Below are 17,151 nucleotides of genomic sequence, written 5' to 3'. Positions count from 1 at the left end.
ATGACTTGTAGAAGAACAAATAGGCTCAAATGGACATTATCTTCATCCAACATTTTACATGTATAAGATTATCCATCATGGACCATGGAATTAGAGACAGAGGAAGTCTTAGAGGTCATTGGGACCATACATGATACAACAGAAGCCCAGAAAGTATAACTGATTTAGCCAAGTTCTAGTTATCAACTGAGACAGGATAAAGTTCCAAACCTTTGAATTCTAGTCCCACTACTCAACTTTGTCTATAAATGTGTCTAACCTTTCTTTGGGGAGAAAGAAGCAATCAGTCACAGCTTTTACTTATTTCCAGCCATTTCAGATTCTTTCCTAACCTAATTCTTATTTACAGGGTCTGCCACGACAATTTTAATAATAGGCTTGTTACTTTATGGATGTGGACACACATATTATGGAATAAATTGTATTTTCCCAAATAGGAGAATTATATAAATAGGAGCCTGTTATGAGTCAGTTAGTCTCTGATCCTTGAGTTTGTTCTGTCTGCAAGGGAACTTTCTTCAGCACTTCAGTTCTCAGGGCTCACATCCTAGGAGGCCAAAGAGACAACCTCCCTTGATGTTGTGATTTGTTTGGGAAACCTTGGTGGGCACATCCAAAAAGCTAACTGGTAAAGGGTAGCAGAACTCATGTGGTCCCTCCTTTGCCCAGGGGTAGATAATCCTTCTCAGTACCCCAGATGTGTTCCCATAGGCATCTGTAGGAAGACTCAAACACAGGGAGCCATTATTATTTGGGCAGCTCTAAATCATCTGAAAGTTCTTCTCTTCTGAGCTATAATCCCCTATTTTATAGCTCCTGCTTATTGATCTTCATTCTGTACTTAGGAGCTATATGGATGTTAACTTCCCTTTACACTGAACAAATATTTGAGGAAGCCATCATGGTCCTGATTAATCTTTTTTCTGGTTCCTTCTATTGTTTCTCATGGGGGTATCTCTGAATTCTTCACTATCCTGATCACAGCTTGAAGCTGTGAGTTAAAATGAACTTCTCTTATCTCTTTCCTCCCTCCATTCTTTGGCCTGTAACTAAGTTAGGACATCTCAGAAATATTTTCTTATCAATATATAGAAAAAAATCCCCAAACTGAAAAAAAAAATCTAACATATCAAGGCCCTTTAGAATCAGGCACAGTTACAACTAGACACACTACAATGGACAAAGTGTAAACAACATAAAATAGGACTATCACCTCCTTTACTTTGTATACTCTCTTAATGTAGCTTTCAATTATGCCAACAACCTCATCCTGTGTTGTTCTGTCAAGCTTGTTGGTCAATTGAAGCTATTACTGTTTTTCTGGAGTGGGTTGTTGGGCCTATTTACTTCCCCTAGGGTGCCATATCTACACTTACCTCGGGTATACCACAAAAACATTCAAGAAGGTCATATTAATTTGTTTTGTGGTTGTCAACATAATTCAGTCACAGTGACATACTACATTCAGTGTGCACTAACCTATTCCAGGCACTGTGCTGTTATCTTCTTCAATCCTCATGACCACTTTCTTATGGCAGATGTTATCCAGTTTTACAGATGAGGAACAAGTGCACAAGGCAGAAGGGTTTGCTGAGGTTCACACACAAGGAAATAGGGTGGTAGAGAATTCAGAGCAGGGTCTGTCATAACTTGAAGTTTTTACTCTTAGCTACAATTCTATCTGCCTTTGCTCTAAGTATACAGAAAAAAAATAAGAAAACAAAAAAACTAATTAAATGAGAATTCTTCCTGTGGCTTTATAATAACTAAGGTGAACAGACAGAATTAAGAGGAATAGGATTAGAGTTGTTTTGATGTCTAGGACTAAAAAAAATGTCATACATATAAAATCTCATTAGAGATTTTGTGGTTAGAGCTGAAGTGGCTTAGTAACTGCAAAAATATTTAAAATGACAATTTAGGGCTGGGGGTACCATTCAGTGGAAAGTTATACTTACCATGCACAAAGCCCTGGGTTTGATCCCTGGGCCGACAGGGTAAAAAAGTCAACTTAATGAATTTCCTGGCAGCTGGCACTGCTTTACTCAGATGACATAGATAGCTAAAAAGGGTTCATGGAAAGGTACCCAAATATTTATTAAAATGTTGGGAATCAAAGTGCCAAGCAAACAACTCACTACAAGGATTTTCAATCAGGGCTGGCTTGAGTTTTAAAGCTCTCAGTAAGTGACATTAGAGGACACAAAGCTCTATGATTCATTTTGCAAGTATTTTTAAAAAATGCCCTTGCCTGCCTCCAGCTGTTTCTTCCTGCTGTGTAAGTTCTGTCCCTCAGATCCTCACAATGAGTGGCTGCAGAAGAAATCGGCCAACATGAAAACACGATAGGAATAATAGCTGACCACAGCAAGGAGCAGACCTTTCCTAAAGAGGATTAGATCATTGCCTTTGGTTTTGTTCTGAATGTGGTCTCTCCCCCTTCCAGATAACAATCCCTTGAAACTGTGTGTAATGTTGGCTTTGAGAGAGGTTCCAGAAATGGAGAACTACTTAGTGCACTGAATTACATTTAGCTAGGTTAAAAAAACACAGACAACAAACAAACAAACAAAAACAAAACAAAACAAAACAAAACCCCAAAGAACAAGCTAAAACAAAATCTTGCTGTTGGTTAGTTCTGTCTCATGGTCAATCCAGAGCCTTTGCAGATGAGGATGTTCCTACCTCAGGGACTTTGCACATGTTGGTTCTTCTAATTGGAAACCTTCAAACCCATTCACATCCTATAGTCTTGGCTGGCTTCTGCTCATCCACTATATCTCAGAGTATCTCACAGACCTTTCTGGACTACCCAATCTATTACAGGAATGCTGGTTTTATGTTCTTCTTGTACCTGGTAGATTATTTCTGGTAGGCAGAAAAATGCTGCTCCCTCCCCAAAAGACTCATATCCTAATCCTAGAGTTGGTGAATATGTTACCTTATGTGGCAAAAGGGACTCTGCAAATGTGATTAAGCTAAGGATCTTGAGATAGGAAAATTTATCTCAAATTATCCAGCCGGTCCACTGTAATCACGGAAATCTTATAAGAGAAAGAGGAAGGCAAGAGTGTTAGAGATTTGAAGATGCTATGCTGCCAACTTTCAGATGGAGGATGGGACAAGAGCCAAGGAATGCAGGCAGTCTCTAGAAGCTGGAAAAGACAAGAAAAAGTAGTCTTTACTGAGTTTTCTATAAGAAATGCAGCCCTGCTGATAGCTTGATTTTAATCCACTAAAAACCATTTCAGACTTTTGATATCCAGCATTCTTTTTTTTTAAAAAAATCTATCTCTTTATTTATTTATTTAATACATGACAATAGTGGAATGCTGATATCCAGCATTCTAAGATAATGTGATGGTGATTTAAGCCACAAAATTGTGGTAAGTTGTTGCAGAAGCACGGCAAACTAACACAGTGCTTATTCTACTGTGTTTATTTGTTCTCTGTTCAACTATAAGCTCTATAAGTATAGAGGCCATGTCTTATTCAACTCTCTATCCTTAGCACTTATCACTGTAGCTGGCATTAGTCAGCACTGGGTATATATTCGTAAACTGTTTATGCTCTGGAAGAGCAAAAAATAACCGCATTACGAGATACCACCCTGGGGCTCTTCTTTAAGATAGACAATAACTCAACAAAAATATCCATTCCAAATTCAATCATTCTTTCCTTCAAATATTTCCTGAGGAGGATGTAACTCAGTGCTAGAAGACTTGCCTAACATGTGTTCTGGGTTCACAATCCCAGCACTGAAAAAAAAAAAAAAATGAGCCCTGGCCCTTCTCTCAGTAATGAGTATTTATAAATGGTACCATCAGCTGCTACCTAGGAGAATCCTTTTCTGTTATATGGTTATGCCAAAGTGTCCAAAATTATTGAGCGTGCAAATCTTTGGTTAGAATTCATATTTGTGTTTGCTATGTCATCTGTAAAAAGCAAACAAACAAATAAAAGATTTATAATAGGAATATCTAAGAAAGTTGTTTATATCTTTAATAGTTATTAGGAAGTTGCTTGGATAAGCAGCAGTCCACAATAGTTTTGACCATTACATGTAAATTCCACTGTCTCCCAAAGGAAAAGAAACAGGTACAAATTAGGGATATCTGACCAGTAGAAACCAGACTTGATAACAGGCTTGTCCATTGCTCTCTGAGTCAGACAAAAATATTTTATAGGATTATTTTTTTTCTTTTTGTTTCTATCAAGTAAAAGAATCAATACAAGATATAAACTAGAAAAAACAGCATAATCTTAATAAAAAGTACAAATACTGTTAAACAAAAAACGAGAACACACACATGTACATGCTTTTACATGTGGAAAGATTTATCTCTTGTAATCTTGCTTAATAGAGAAGATTCACTCTTATAACTAAATAGACTAAGACAATCTAAGAGAAGGTAGGTTTTATAGTCATTCAAATTTTATTGCCTTTTGGTGAGGTTTAAAGTTGCAACACTTATATATGTAACACATAATACTAACATACAGCATAGTATTTACATTACATTATAATATATATCCTGTATATAAGGAAAATGTTACATAGAGTCTTATTTGGGGAGACCATATGTGTAAAAGGGTTATTATTTATTCTGAATAATTGCTTAATTTTCAAAAGGATTTTAATGTAAATATGTATTTCATTAAAATGAGGGGAGAATTTCATAATCATTAGATAATTTTCTCTTTGCCCCACTGGACCTGTTTTATGACCTTCTTCCTAGGAGATGGAAGCATATTTTTCTAATTTTAGTATGCAACTTCTAAACCTGGGTTTAAAATCCTCAGCACTAGATTTAGAATACACTAGCTATTTAAGCTGCACAATGCTCCTAGGCAGCAAAGGGAGAGACAACAGAAGTGAGAAGGGGTGATGGGGTCGTGGACTCTGGAGGAGGATGGAGTTTCTCTTGGCTCTGCAAACACAGGTCAGAACCCCAGCCCAGTCCTGAAAAACTTAATATGCGCTCTAGTGCCACCTGCTGTCATCTGTGGTTTTGATCAAACACAAACTGCAAGGACTAGTTTTTGTGTCTCATAAGATTCAGAATGATTCAATTGTAAGCTACAAATTAAGACTACTCACCTCGCTTTACATAGTAAACATGACATAAAAGTTCATGTGTTCCACACATCCCTGACAACACTGGGTATTTTAAGTTTTTAAATTTTAGCTATTTTGGTGGTTCTCTAGTGTTATGATTTTGCATTTTCATGGCTAAGATTGAGCACTTTTCATAGGTGCTTATTGGTCATTTGGAAACCCTCTTTTGAGGGATGGCTACAACATTTCTTTTTGTTCATTTTTCTGCGGGGTTGTCTGTCTTTCCACTGTGATTTGAAGACTTCTTTATTCTGAATAGGAATGCTTTGTCAGATTGTTTTGCAGATATGTTTTTCTCATATTGAGAAGTAACAAGAGAAAAATAAGCGGGTTTTGATGTAATAGTGCTCATAAGTTTATTATAAAGTTAAAATTTACATTTAATATAAATGGTAACGTCCAATTTATTATCAATCTTTTCCTTTATGATTCATTTTTTTGATCTTGTTTGAAAAAGCCTATACCAAAGGATAAGTATGATATAAAGGTAAAGTTCCCTTTTTTTCCCCATTGGGATATTCAATTGACCATTCAAAAAACCCCTCTTTCTCACGGCACTGCATGCTGCTCGTCGTAAGTAACTATACACCTGTGGATCTGTTTTTAGACTTCATTGTACTGGTCATTTATTTATTCTTGGACCATAGCCTTGTATTTCTTTGTAATAATAATAACAGAAGAAATGATATTTAAAATTGTGATAACCATAATAAAAACAAACTAAATTTTAAAGTTCATGGATTGCCTTGCAGTAGGTAGTTTGTCTACTACTACATCTAACTCACACAGCAATGTGATTTTTTTTTTTTTTTTTTTAGAAGTTTTGCTATGTCCAAGGTGGCCTCAATCTCATGCTCCTCCTGCCTCAGCCTCCTGAGTAACTGGGACTACAGGTGTGCACCACTATATGTTGAGAGCCACAGCCAAAGGGGCCCCAGCAAACTTCCACCTGCCAGCTGACGATTGGCTTACAGAGGTCCCAGCAAACTTCTAGCTGCCAACTGATTGGCTCCTCTGGGGTGATGCTCATTGGGTTGTTTCCCCGCCCTTTCAGACCAGGAGCTGCTCATTGGGGGACTTTTTTTGGCTCCGCCCACGCGACCCAGCCAATGGGCCTCAAGAGCAGGAGGAGTGGGGGAGGTTGAGAGGCTGGTGGGAAGCCGGGTGGTGGCAGTTGGGCTCTGAAGGTTTTCCTGAAGAGCTGTGTGGTTTGGCGTGTGTTCTAAAATAAAGTTCGTTTCTTTTGACAAGTGGCTCCTGAATTGTGCCCAGCCAGACTGCGGCAACTATACCTAGCTCAAGACAGTGTCTTAATGTGGTTCTAGTGGGATGAATCTGGGTGTCTTTCAAAGTTAAATATGAATAGGATTTACTACACCTATAAAGCTAATACTTCTATAGTATTTACTATGTACTAGCCACTCTTCTATGAAAAGTACACACACATTAACTCATTTAATGCTTTAAGTAACTCTATGATAGGTACTTTTTAATTCCTTTTAAAGATGAGAAAATTAAATCATGACTTGCCTAAATCATCCAACTAGTAAGTGGTACAGCCAAGTCTGGAACACAGGTGTTAACTCCAGAATCTGTGCTCTTAACCTCTACTCCTGGTGCCTCACCTAGGCAATGTATTTTCCTGCAAACCACAACATTCAGCCAGACAACAGGGAAAGGGAGCACCAGTCTCCTACCTGATGAACCATTAATTATTCCAGAGCAATTAGAGTAGAGAAGATTCCCTCTTGCCTATCTGTTCATTCACTCACTGGTATCTATATGTGTCAGACAATTCCAGGACACCCAAGGAAATAAAAATCTGTGGATGCTCAAATCCTTTATTTAAATGGCATAGTACTTCATATAACCTACACATATCTTCACACATACATTAAATCATCTCTAGATTACTTATGATACCCAATGTACTGCAAATGCTATGTAAATAGTTGTTATAATGTATTGTTTCGGGAATAATGACAACGAAAGGTCTGTGTATGTTCAGCACAGATGAGATTTTTTTTCAAGTATTTCTAATGTGCATTTGGTTGAAGCCATCTATGTGGAACCTACAAATACAGAGGACCAACTGCACTCATCTGAAGATAGGCTAGCATACTTAGCTTGGTTGAACTCTCTTCATACATGTGATAATGTACCTTAGTAATGATGTGACTCCTGTTTCTCTTTCCAATCTCATTTTCTTCCCTAACTCCCAGGGGTACTATTTTGTGTTCTTTCATGTAATGATCAGTCAGGTGTGGCTATAACGGGGGAGAACACAGGTAAACAATATATTCACAAATCATACTCACAGATTCTAGAAATAGGAACACAGCACCCAGGGCAGAGCCACATGGGAAAGCACCAGTCAGGAGACACAAGGGGCAGGAACCAGGGAAGCTTAGGCCTTTATTAGAAATTTAAGGAAAAGGCAGGGAAAAGGCGAAGGGTGGGGTGGTCAAAAGTTTAGGACTGGCTAGTTTTAATAATTTCAGCAGCTCTAAACCAGGGGTAGTTCCTGGTTGCTTGTTTCCTGGCCCTGGGATGATTGAGGCAGAGAAATATATTTTTCCTGGAGTGTGGGCCAAGACTGATTCGTCTGTATATCAAAAGCAAATACAAAAGCCTTTGCTAACTTCTAAGAACTGGCTAGCCCCAGAAGAGGCAGTCTCTCCTAAGGCAGAAAGTTTTTTAAAGATATCAAAACATGCCTGGTGTGGTGGCATGCCTGTAATCCCAGTGACTCAGAACTCTGAGGCAGGAGGATCACAAGTTCTAGGCTAGCCTCAGCAACTTAGGCCTTAAGCAAATTAGTGAGAGCCCCTCTCTCATTATAAAAATAAAAAAGGGCTGGAAATAAGCTACATCCCCTGGATTCAACCCCTACTATTTTTTTAAAAAAAGTCAAAACATCACAATGTATAGAAAATTATAAAATGCAAACAATATGTGTACTCTATATTCAGACTACCTTATAGTATTCTAAACTGCCATGTGTTTCCTGATCTCAGAGCTCACACTATTTCTTGCTTTGGATGCACTGGTTTTTTGTTTTATCTTTAAATCTTAAATACCACTTCTCTCAGGCCAAAGCCCTGATGACCCAGATGCACCGTTAAGAGCTTTCTTCATTATCACATCCTCATGATTGCAGCCCTTATCACTGTAATTACTGGTTAAAATTCCTGTTTCCTCTGCTAATTTTAAGACACTTCCAAGGAGCTGGGAAGAGATAAGAAACATTGTTTGAATGAAGGAATGAATAAATAAAAGAAAACCTCTCTTCCAGAAACAATATTCCACTCTTCCCCCCTTTTTTTCCCACCATGTCTCCAATATGGGGTGATGATAGCGTCTTCCTTGCCACCCTTCCTTCACCTTTATGGCTGTCACATCACCAGGCCCTCTTCCTAGCGAGACCGGAGTGGCTGAAGAAGGAGGATGGCTCAGCATTTGCCTGCATTGATCTATTACTGAGATGAGTAATCTGAATTTTAATATTATGAAATTAATTTGCTAGGAAGAAAGAAAATATGTTTCAAGGCAGATATTTTAGGCTAATAATTATAAGAATTCCATAATTGTGCTCATAGTCTATTCTCTGTTTTTGTTATTTAGTACAGAGGATTGAACTCAGGGGTGCTTTACCCCTGAGCCACATTCCCATCCCTTTCATTTTTTATTTTTTATTTTGAGAGAGTCTTGCTAAGTTGCTTAGGGCCTTGTCGAGTTGCTGAGGTTGGCTTTAAACTTGCAATCCTCCTGCTTCAGACTCCCAAGCCACTGGGATAATAGGTGTGCACCCAGTTCATTAATACATTTATTTTTTGCAGTGCTGTGGACAGAACGCAGTGCCTTCTGCATGCAAGGTAAGCACTCTACTACTGAGCTACATCTCCAGTCTCATATTGTAGATATATTTTAATATACTAATCCTTAAAACACCCTAGTGGTAAGCAAAGGGTATTATTTCCATTGTAGAGATGCAGAATGAAGTTAATAATGCCAATAATGCCAAATAAATTTGTTCATAGTGCCAAAGCTCCTGATAGGGGCAAAACCCTAATTTGAATTCAGGGCTTCTGTTAATAAATCTGAAGTTTTTCCATTACGCCATATTGGTCAGTGTCCTACTGACATATTTATTAACCCTCAGCTTATATCAATCAGTACTTTTAGCCAAGATATATGCTTCATGCTTTCAAACACTGAGTTAACGATCATTATGAATGCTCCTCTCCTCCATGAGACTAACTAGGCCTTCTCAAAAGGAAGTTGTATGGACAGCAATGACTGCAAGCACATACATCTCTCACAGCAGAGGCACTTATTTTGAGTGCCTATGTATTTTAAGGAGAATACAAAATATCCTTTAAATAACCTCTCTATGGTTTGTTTCATTATGAAACAATGAAGAGATGTAGTAAATGTTTCTAGGTGCTATAAAAAGAGACAAAGGTAATTGACCTACTGGAAAAATAATGTCTATTGTGCAAAACTGTGGCAATGTGAACAAAGAACTCAACAGTGCATGAAAAGCTAAACAAATTGTCAGGTATCCAACCAAAATAAAAATATTGTACAAAACTAATTTAGAATGATTTTAAAATGTTTTCTGTTTTAATTTATTAGCAAGGGAGTCACCCAATCTGGTATTTTGAAATTTACTATTTAAAAACATTCATATTAATAATAACATTTCATATGTGGAATGAAGGCTGAATTTCTTTCACATCCTTCTGAGTGGAAATTTATGCTGGTACATTTATTTATCTCTGAAGCTTTTATAAAGACATTCCTGTACTGTTAGACTTGAATTTCAAAGACTCAATTTACTAGCTCTCCTTCTTTTTCTCAGTGATCCTTGAGATTCAGGGAAAAGTGAAAGATTCACCTTTGGCAGTGGCTGGGAATCCTGCCCCAATAGTGCTATATTCCTGAATGCTAATTCACAGAACATAAATTAATCCAACAGTAACACAAAATGTTTTATTACATATTTCAATTCAGAAACATTAATAATATTTACATAGAATTATATTTACATATTTACATAGCATCATAGTTAGCAGTAAAAAATGTTGGTTTAGGGGTTAATGACTATTATACTTGACCATGAAGACCTTTCAAGTACATGGGTATACCATGAGAAGAATTATTAAAGGGTATGTTGAGGGAAAATATGGAAAATTATCAGCTATATGTTTCAGAACTTATTTTATTTATATTTTGAATCCTAGTTTATTTTTTCTTCTTAAAAGTTTACTGACTTATGAAGCATAAATTTGCTTTTAATAAATCTCTTTGGCAACATAATATGATCAACTTACAGTCTGTTATTTATTATCTTTAACAAAATTAAAAAGACAAAATGCAGAAGTATTCTTAAAAACTAATTGAAAATGTATAAAAAACATATTGGGAAATATGCCAGATATTATAACAATAAATGTAAACCACATTAGAGATATCAACACAATTCATGAAAAGAGTATTGTACACAGGCATAGGTGAACAATTAGAATGAGGCAAAGTGAATCAAAAATAATACAATTTGCAATTTCTAAATGAACTTGAAAATATCTTTCAACATTTATTTAACCATAAGTGCAAATAAAACATAAATATTAAACTGAAAATTAGTCTTGAACTTGGAGTCAAATAATTTTGTCAATGTAAGAAAATGTAGGTAAAGCAATTTATAAAATGATCTTTAGTACAAATGATATGAATTATTTTGATTACTGTTAAGAATTGTTTTTCTGAAAGCAACATTTAGATTTTTAGCCTTTCAGTGTTATTTAGTGAATTAAATACCACACATAATGGGAAATAATACTTTCCATTATATTGATCATAGACAAGTTATAAAAATAAATCTATAGATAAAAAATAATTAAAACCAGAATAATATGTAATATAGATTTTAAAAAATATGCCAGACTAACCTGATATCATGACTTCTTTGCCATGATTATATTGAGTCCTTATATGATCAATAAGTTAAATCAGAAATCTTTGATCCACCAATGTTTTGGTTGCCAAATTCTTCTGTCCTACTGTATTACGAATAAATCTAAAAATCTGCAACATTAAAACAATTGAGAATGAAATATTTATCAAGAAAATTAAATATGCACATCAAATAAAACATCTGAATTGGATTAGCTAATTCTTTCAATTAATTTCATATATTAGACTTCTGAGTTGTATGGTGATACACAAAATTATTTCAAAGCTATTATCATCCTTCATAATACTGAAGCTGTTCATGTTCCTATTTAGATGATATGTTTATGAATTAATGTAAATCTCTCATGTTCACGGGAATATACTGTTAAATTTTGGAGAGTCAACTTTTTTCTAACTCTAATAGCCATAGAAATATCAAAATAATCTATTTAGTATGAACAGAATTTTTTTCAGAATTTTAGATCTCTAACAAGGACTAATAAATTACATCTTATCACTCATAAACATCCTTCATACAGTGGAAAATACTTGAGTGATTTTACTAACAATATTTCCAGAAGCACAGATTTACCATTTCTTAAAATCTCGATTTCAGAGATTTTACCTACATAGTTATTTATTATCCACAACAAGGTAAAGGAGCTTTTCAGTAGGGAGTTCCTGAGCTAGATATCCATTGCTTGCTTTTCTTTTTGTTATGAATGGGACTCTCTTTTAAATTACTGTTAACTTTTGGTATCTAGGAGTCCGGCAATTAAGTATCTTTCTACCAGATTTCTTTCACACCTTCTGAAGCAACTTATGCCTTCCACTAGAACCTAGTAGTTCACTGATCCTAAGGACATGGTGCAGAATGTGGTCAGCTGTAGCCCTTCTTTTGGTAAGGTTAATCATATTCTAAAGAATTGGTAAGAATTATATTCTTTATAGATGTCTTACTCTCTGCAATGCAAATAAATACCTACTTCCAATTTATTTCTTTTAAAAGAAATCCAGAAAAAATTGTAAAATTTACCTCTTGTTGTAGGTATGTAAGGAAGGCTGCTAAAATGAAATTTTGGCAAGCCAAATCCACAACACAGAAGAACAACAGATCAAAAATAAGAAGAGTGGCTTCATTTCCATAATATAGCATACTGCTGAAGGAATAACTTTCATCTATTAAAAAACAATTTATAAGGTATGTGAGAAATTTTAAAAATAAATCCGTGATAAATTTATGGTGATACAATTTGGAAATTTAAAAACAGCATATTAGAAGCAAGTATTACATTATAATATAGTTTACACAAAAATAAGCAAAAGGTATTAAGATTTGCTAATTTAAAAGGTTAGTCAAAGAACTCATAAAAACTCCAAAGAAGCAGTTTTAACAAAGATTGGCAATTGCTAGTAGTATAAGTATATAATCAATACCTTGCAAAGACCAGTAAATGAATATCCCTTTTTGTATTTCTTTATCTAACTAAAGGATATATTAATCTTAGAAAGATCTTCTAAGGTAGAGTGAGTTAAGAAAAGAAAAATCTCTAACTCAACAAGTGGATTTTGTCCTTTCTGGAATATGAACACCCTTTTAAAAAGATTTAATGAACACTATAGACCTTTTCAATAGGAAAAAGAAAAAGGAAGAAAGTACAAATATACAAATTCTGCATACAATTTTTGGGAGGTTCAGAGAACTACCAATGCCACTCTGGATACACAGTGAGGAACCTCAGTCATATGAGGGACATTAGGGTACAGGAAATGTTCTGTCATGATCTGGGTGCTAGGTTATGGGAGTATATTCAGTTTGGGAAAATTCAATGACCTATCAGCTACAGCCTTACAAAACATGTACTTCTCTATGCATATTATGTTTGTGTATATCTAAGTAAAAAATCTGTCTTACACATTTTCCCTGGTGATCCACATCACTCCATCAATGACATCATACAACGGCAGTTCCTCAGCTTATTATTGCCCTTAACTTTCTCTTAAGATCTGGTCCCTTGTATTTAATGTCTTACTGGATACCTGTTCCTTGATGTCTCAAAGTACTTCAAGATATAACATAGTCAAAACTAAATTCAAATGCTTTCACTCAAAACCTGGTCCTTCCATCTACATTCCCTGACTTTGAGAAAGGCAACACTAACATCTACTTAGTCACATAAGCTGGAAGTATGGATAACTTTCGTCTACACTTTTGCTTCTACAGTTTTTTCCCCCTTAACATCTCTGGCAATGTTTCCTTTTCTCAGTTCCCATTTCTACTGCCTTAGCCCATGTCTTCATAATCTCCTGCTGAAGATGGAAGACACATAGAAGAAGAGAGAAGGAGAAGGACAAAGAACAACAAAGGGGAAAGGAAAAAAGGAAGAAGAAAAAGAAAGAAGAATGTACAAAAATGATGACTGTGTTATTAGAAATGGTAACAACATCCCTTTCCTAGGTGTCTACCCATAACAGGTATTGTTCTAGGTTCTTTCTACATGGTAATCCCATAAAACCTTGAGAGGGGTCAGACCTGATTTTATAGAGAGGGCATTAAAATTCAGAAAGGTTAAGCAAATTTCTCAAGTTCACAAAGCTAGTGAATGATAGCCTCAGATTTTGAATCAAGACCAGAAGACTGTGAAAGCTAAATTCTTAATGACTAAGCTCATCTCTATCTCAACCTGTACCATATGCCAAAGTAATTCATCCAATTCACAAATCAGATCTGAGTAGGAGTCCTCAATGATATCCATGTTCATTAGCAGAGGCTTTCAAATTATTTTGGTCATATATCCCTATCAGAATAAAATTCTGAGCATGCTACCATAGTAGATATATTTTATTAATTATTTTATATGATGATTTTTTAAAAATATAAATTAAGAATGATGAAATTATAAATACATGAATAGTCATTTTAACATTTTCTTCTCACACATATGTGGATCAACTTACTTATAGAAGGTGGGGCAAAAATTTTAGACTCTTCTACACTGTGGCCTACTTCATACTAGACTACTAAAAGTCTAAAGTACAGAATGCATTTTATAGACTTTAAAAATAAATCTCCTTGGGCTGGGGATGTGGCTCAAGTGGTAGCGCGCTCGCCTGGCATGTGCGGGGCGCTGGGTTCGATCCTCAGCACCACATAAAAAGAAAATAAAGATGTTGTGTCCACCAAAAACTGAAAAATAAATATTAAAAAATTCTCTCTCTCTCTCTCTCTCTCTCTCTCTTAAAAAAAAAAATCTCCTTTCTCTTCTGCATGAATGTATTTGTGTGTCTCTCTCTGTTAAGGGAGACCATAACACTCTTGTTTGACAAACAGTTATTTACACTTTAGCATCCAGTTCAAACTTCTCCATGTTGCCTTTTCTGAATTCACCCTACCTGGTTAAATTTTTTTTTATTGCTTTTCTGTCCCTGATGTAACTTGTGCCTGCACAGACTTTTATCCCAGAACACTCTACTTACTCATTCACATGCCCATCTTCCACAGATCATTAATGAGTCTATATATCCCAGGACTGGAAAACATGTGGCATGAAATACACATGGATATCTAGACCAGGATGCTAGTTATACTATTTTCATTCTTACAAATCTATAATAACAGGTTATTAGTCACATTATAAGTAAGATATATACCATTTTTCTATAAATTAAAAACCAGGTTTAATCACTATTCCCATTACAAACATCAGTGATTTTTGAAGAACCTGGACAAAATAAAGAATCAGATATTGAAGATTAAACACAAATGTTACTCTTTCTTTAAATGTTTCTAAAAGTCTGCTATTGAATGAACATTCTAATAAAAAGTAAATCTTATGTATTTGTTTTACTTTCTCTTAAGTGTGTACTGTTGATTCTGAAATTCATCTCTTTTGCTTTCTTGTAGAATCTTTTATCTATCTGCTTCCTGCTACATAACACAGAAAATTATCATAGTTTCATGAAATTGAGTTCATGATGTCTCCCTGTTTTCATATAAAATCATAAAAATCACAGGAAAAATAACCACAAGTCTTTTCCCCTTAAACTTTGAAAATAATAAACAAGTTCAGCAAAGGTATTTGAAGTATACCACTGTAAAAGATGCTTTTTTCCATTGGCTCCATGAATTCCATTCCAAGAACTCTTTCAAGAAGCAACTTGTCTTTTATGAAGTAATCCATTTCCTTATGAACCTAACATAAAACAGTCATATAAAAAATAGTAGTGAAATAAATGATTTCCAATTAATGCAAAATAAGAAATAGGGAAAATGAATAGTACACAAAGAAAATCTGTTCTTCAAAATGAATGTACTATACTGGATTCTAGAACAAAATTCTCTTTATGAATGTTTTAAATTTTAAATGCTGTATTTAAGTTTTAAATACTACTACAAGTAGCATTTATGGCTAGATATACTGAAAATCAATTTACAGAATTTTTGGAATGCAATTATAGCATAACATAAACATAACTCAGTATGATCAGTAATATAGTAATATTTTGGTAACCTGCTAAAAAAATTCTAGTATAGATTATTTTATAGGACTCTTCACTTGTTAATAAACACATAAACTCATACTTTTCTTTTATATAACCTAACATTGTTAAATCGCAATTGAGTAGTTACAAATATCTTTTTAAAAATCATTCCTACATATTAAATTTGACAGACAAAAGAGGAAAATTCACTCATTTGGTTGACTCAAATTATAACTGACATTTGCTCTTAGCTTTATAAAAACTGCATTTGATCCTAGCTTAAATATAAATGTTGATATACATACATGATCAATGAAAGAGCCAAGAAATTTATTCATCGCATGATATGCTTTTATACTCTGCTCAAAAGTACTTGCTGATGAACTCAATAGTCTAGCAGGGCCATTTTTCTAACATAAAAAAGAGAAATAAATAAATACAACATGTTTTATGTTCTTGGTATTGAAGTAACATTAACTATTGGCAAAATGTATCTGAACAGTACTTTATACAAACCCTTGTCAAAGTCTCATGAATTCTGTCATAGTGTTGTCTCATCTGGCCAGAAACTGCAATCTGAAAAGTCTGATTATCTGTGTTGGGCACCAAACCTCTCTGGCTACACAAATTTTCCTGAAAAGTTAAAAGAATTAAAATTAAGATGGAAATTATAAAAATCTGCCTATCTCAAAAAGAAAACACATATTTTACTTTTAGTTGGTATCACATACTCCAAGATTTAGAAGCCTTGTAAAGTTTACTGAAGAATTTGAAGAAAAGAGATTCTAACATTATTCAAGTTTACTGATTTCTAGTTTATTCTAGTTCATACTTCCCTATAGCTCTTTATATTGTCTTCTTTGCTCTACTAAAAACATATCTCTAAAAAGAAATAAAAATAAACTAACAGATAAATCTCAGGTTTTTTCCAAAGATTTTTGTTATAGTGGTTCGCCTGAATAAGAATTCAAAATAAAGCCCATACACTGTTTTTGATTGTTTCGATTCTTAAACCTCTCTTAGTATATAACAGACCTTCAACACCACAGTCACCCCCATTTTCTTTACATGTCACTAGTTTGTTTGGAGACATTGAGTCATTTGTCCTATGAGGCATCTACACTCTGGATCTGGCTAATTACTTCCTATGATGCTATTTAAAATGTATTTAAATTGTAATTATATTCCTTGTATTTCCTGTAAAACAGTAAGGCTTGATTATATTCAGGTCCAATTTTCTCAGGCAAGAATACTTCACAGGTATTATTATATGAACATCCTCCCATAGCATATTAGGAAGTGTATAATGTCAGTTTCCTTCATTTTAATTACTAAAAAACTGACTAAGTATGTCCAGATTATGACAACCTGATCCCTCATTATAAAGTTCCCATCAATATTCACTTAATTGTTTTGACACCCACTGATGACTGCTGCCTACTCTCATTAATTCACTAGTCATTAAAAAATGGTTACTGTCTAATTTATAAGGAAGAACTTTTATATTGTGTATTATTCAGATGTGGAATTACACAGAATTCTATATGAACTGCCGGATAAAATTAGGTTCTTTTCCTTGACTAGTGTTCATG

At 34.7% G+C, this 17,151-nt stretch overlaps 1 protein-coding gene across 2 annotated transcripts in view; it reads right to left on the bottom strand.

Annotated features, from left to right (window-relative positions):
- Positions 1 to 10,100: 10,100 nt before the first annotated feature.
- Tmem67 (transmembrane protein 67) overlaps positions 10,101 to 17,151 on the bottom strand; it is a 40,727-nt gene continuing 33,676 nt past the window's right edge. For both annotated transcript variants that reach the window (XM_046464944.2, XM_046464945.2), the window contains exons 24-28: positions 16,076 to 16,192; positions 15,865 to 15,969; positions 15,168 to 15,270; positions 12,114 to 12,256; positions 10,101 to 11,209 (exon numbers count right to left, since the gene is read on the bottom strand). In XM_046464944.2, coding sequence (XP_046320900.1) covers positions 11,129 to 11,209; positions 12,114 to 12,256; positions 15,168 to 15,270; positions 15,865 to 15,969; positions 16,076 to 16,192 — 549 coding nt within the window. In that variant the 3' untranslated portion in view covers positions 10,101 to 11,128. The remainder of the gene's footprint in view (positions 11,210 to 12,113; positions 12,257 to 15,167; positions 15,271 to 15,864; positions 15,970 to 16,075; positions 16,193 to 17,151) is intronic.

Source organism: Marmota monax, unplaced genomic scaffold (genome assembly GCF_021218885.2).
Source record: "Marmota monax isolate L192 unplaced genomic scaffold, Marmota_monax_Labrador192_F-V1.1 WCK01_AAM20220418_F8-fsc00003, whole genome shotgun sequence".
NCBI classification, from domain to species: Eukaryota; Metazoa; Chordata; class Mammalia; order Rodentia; family Sciuridae; genus Marmota; species Marmota monax.
Note: the sequence above shows the minus strand (reverse complement) of the source record. Positions and strands in the feature narration are given on the sequence as shown.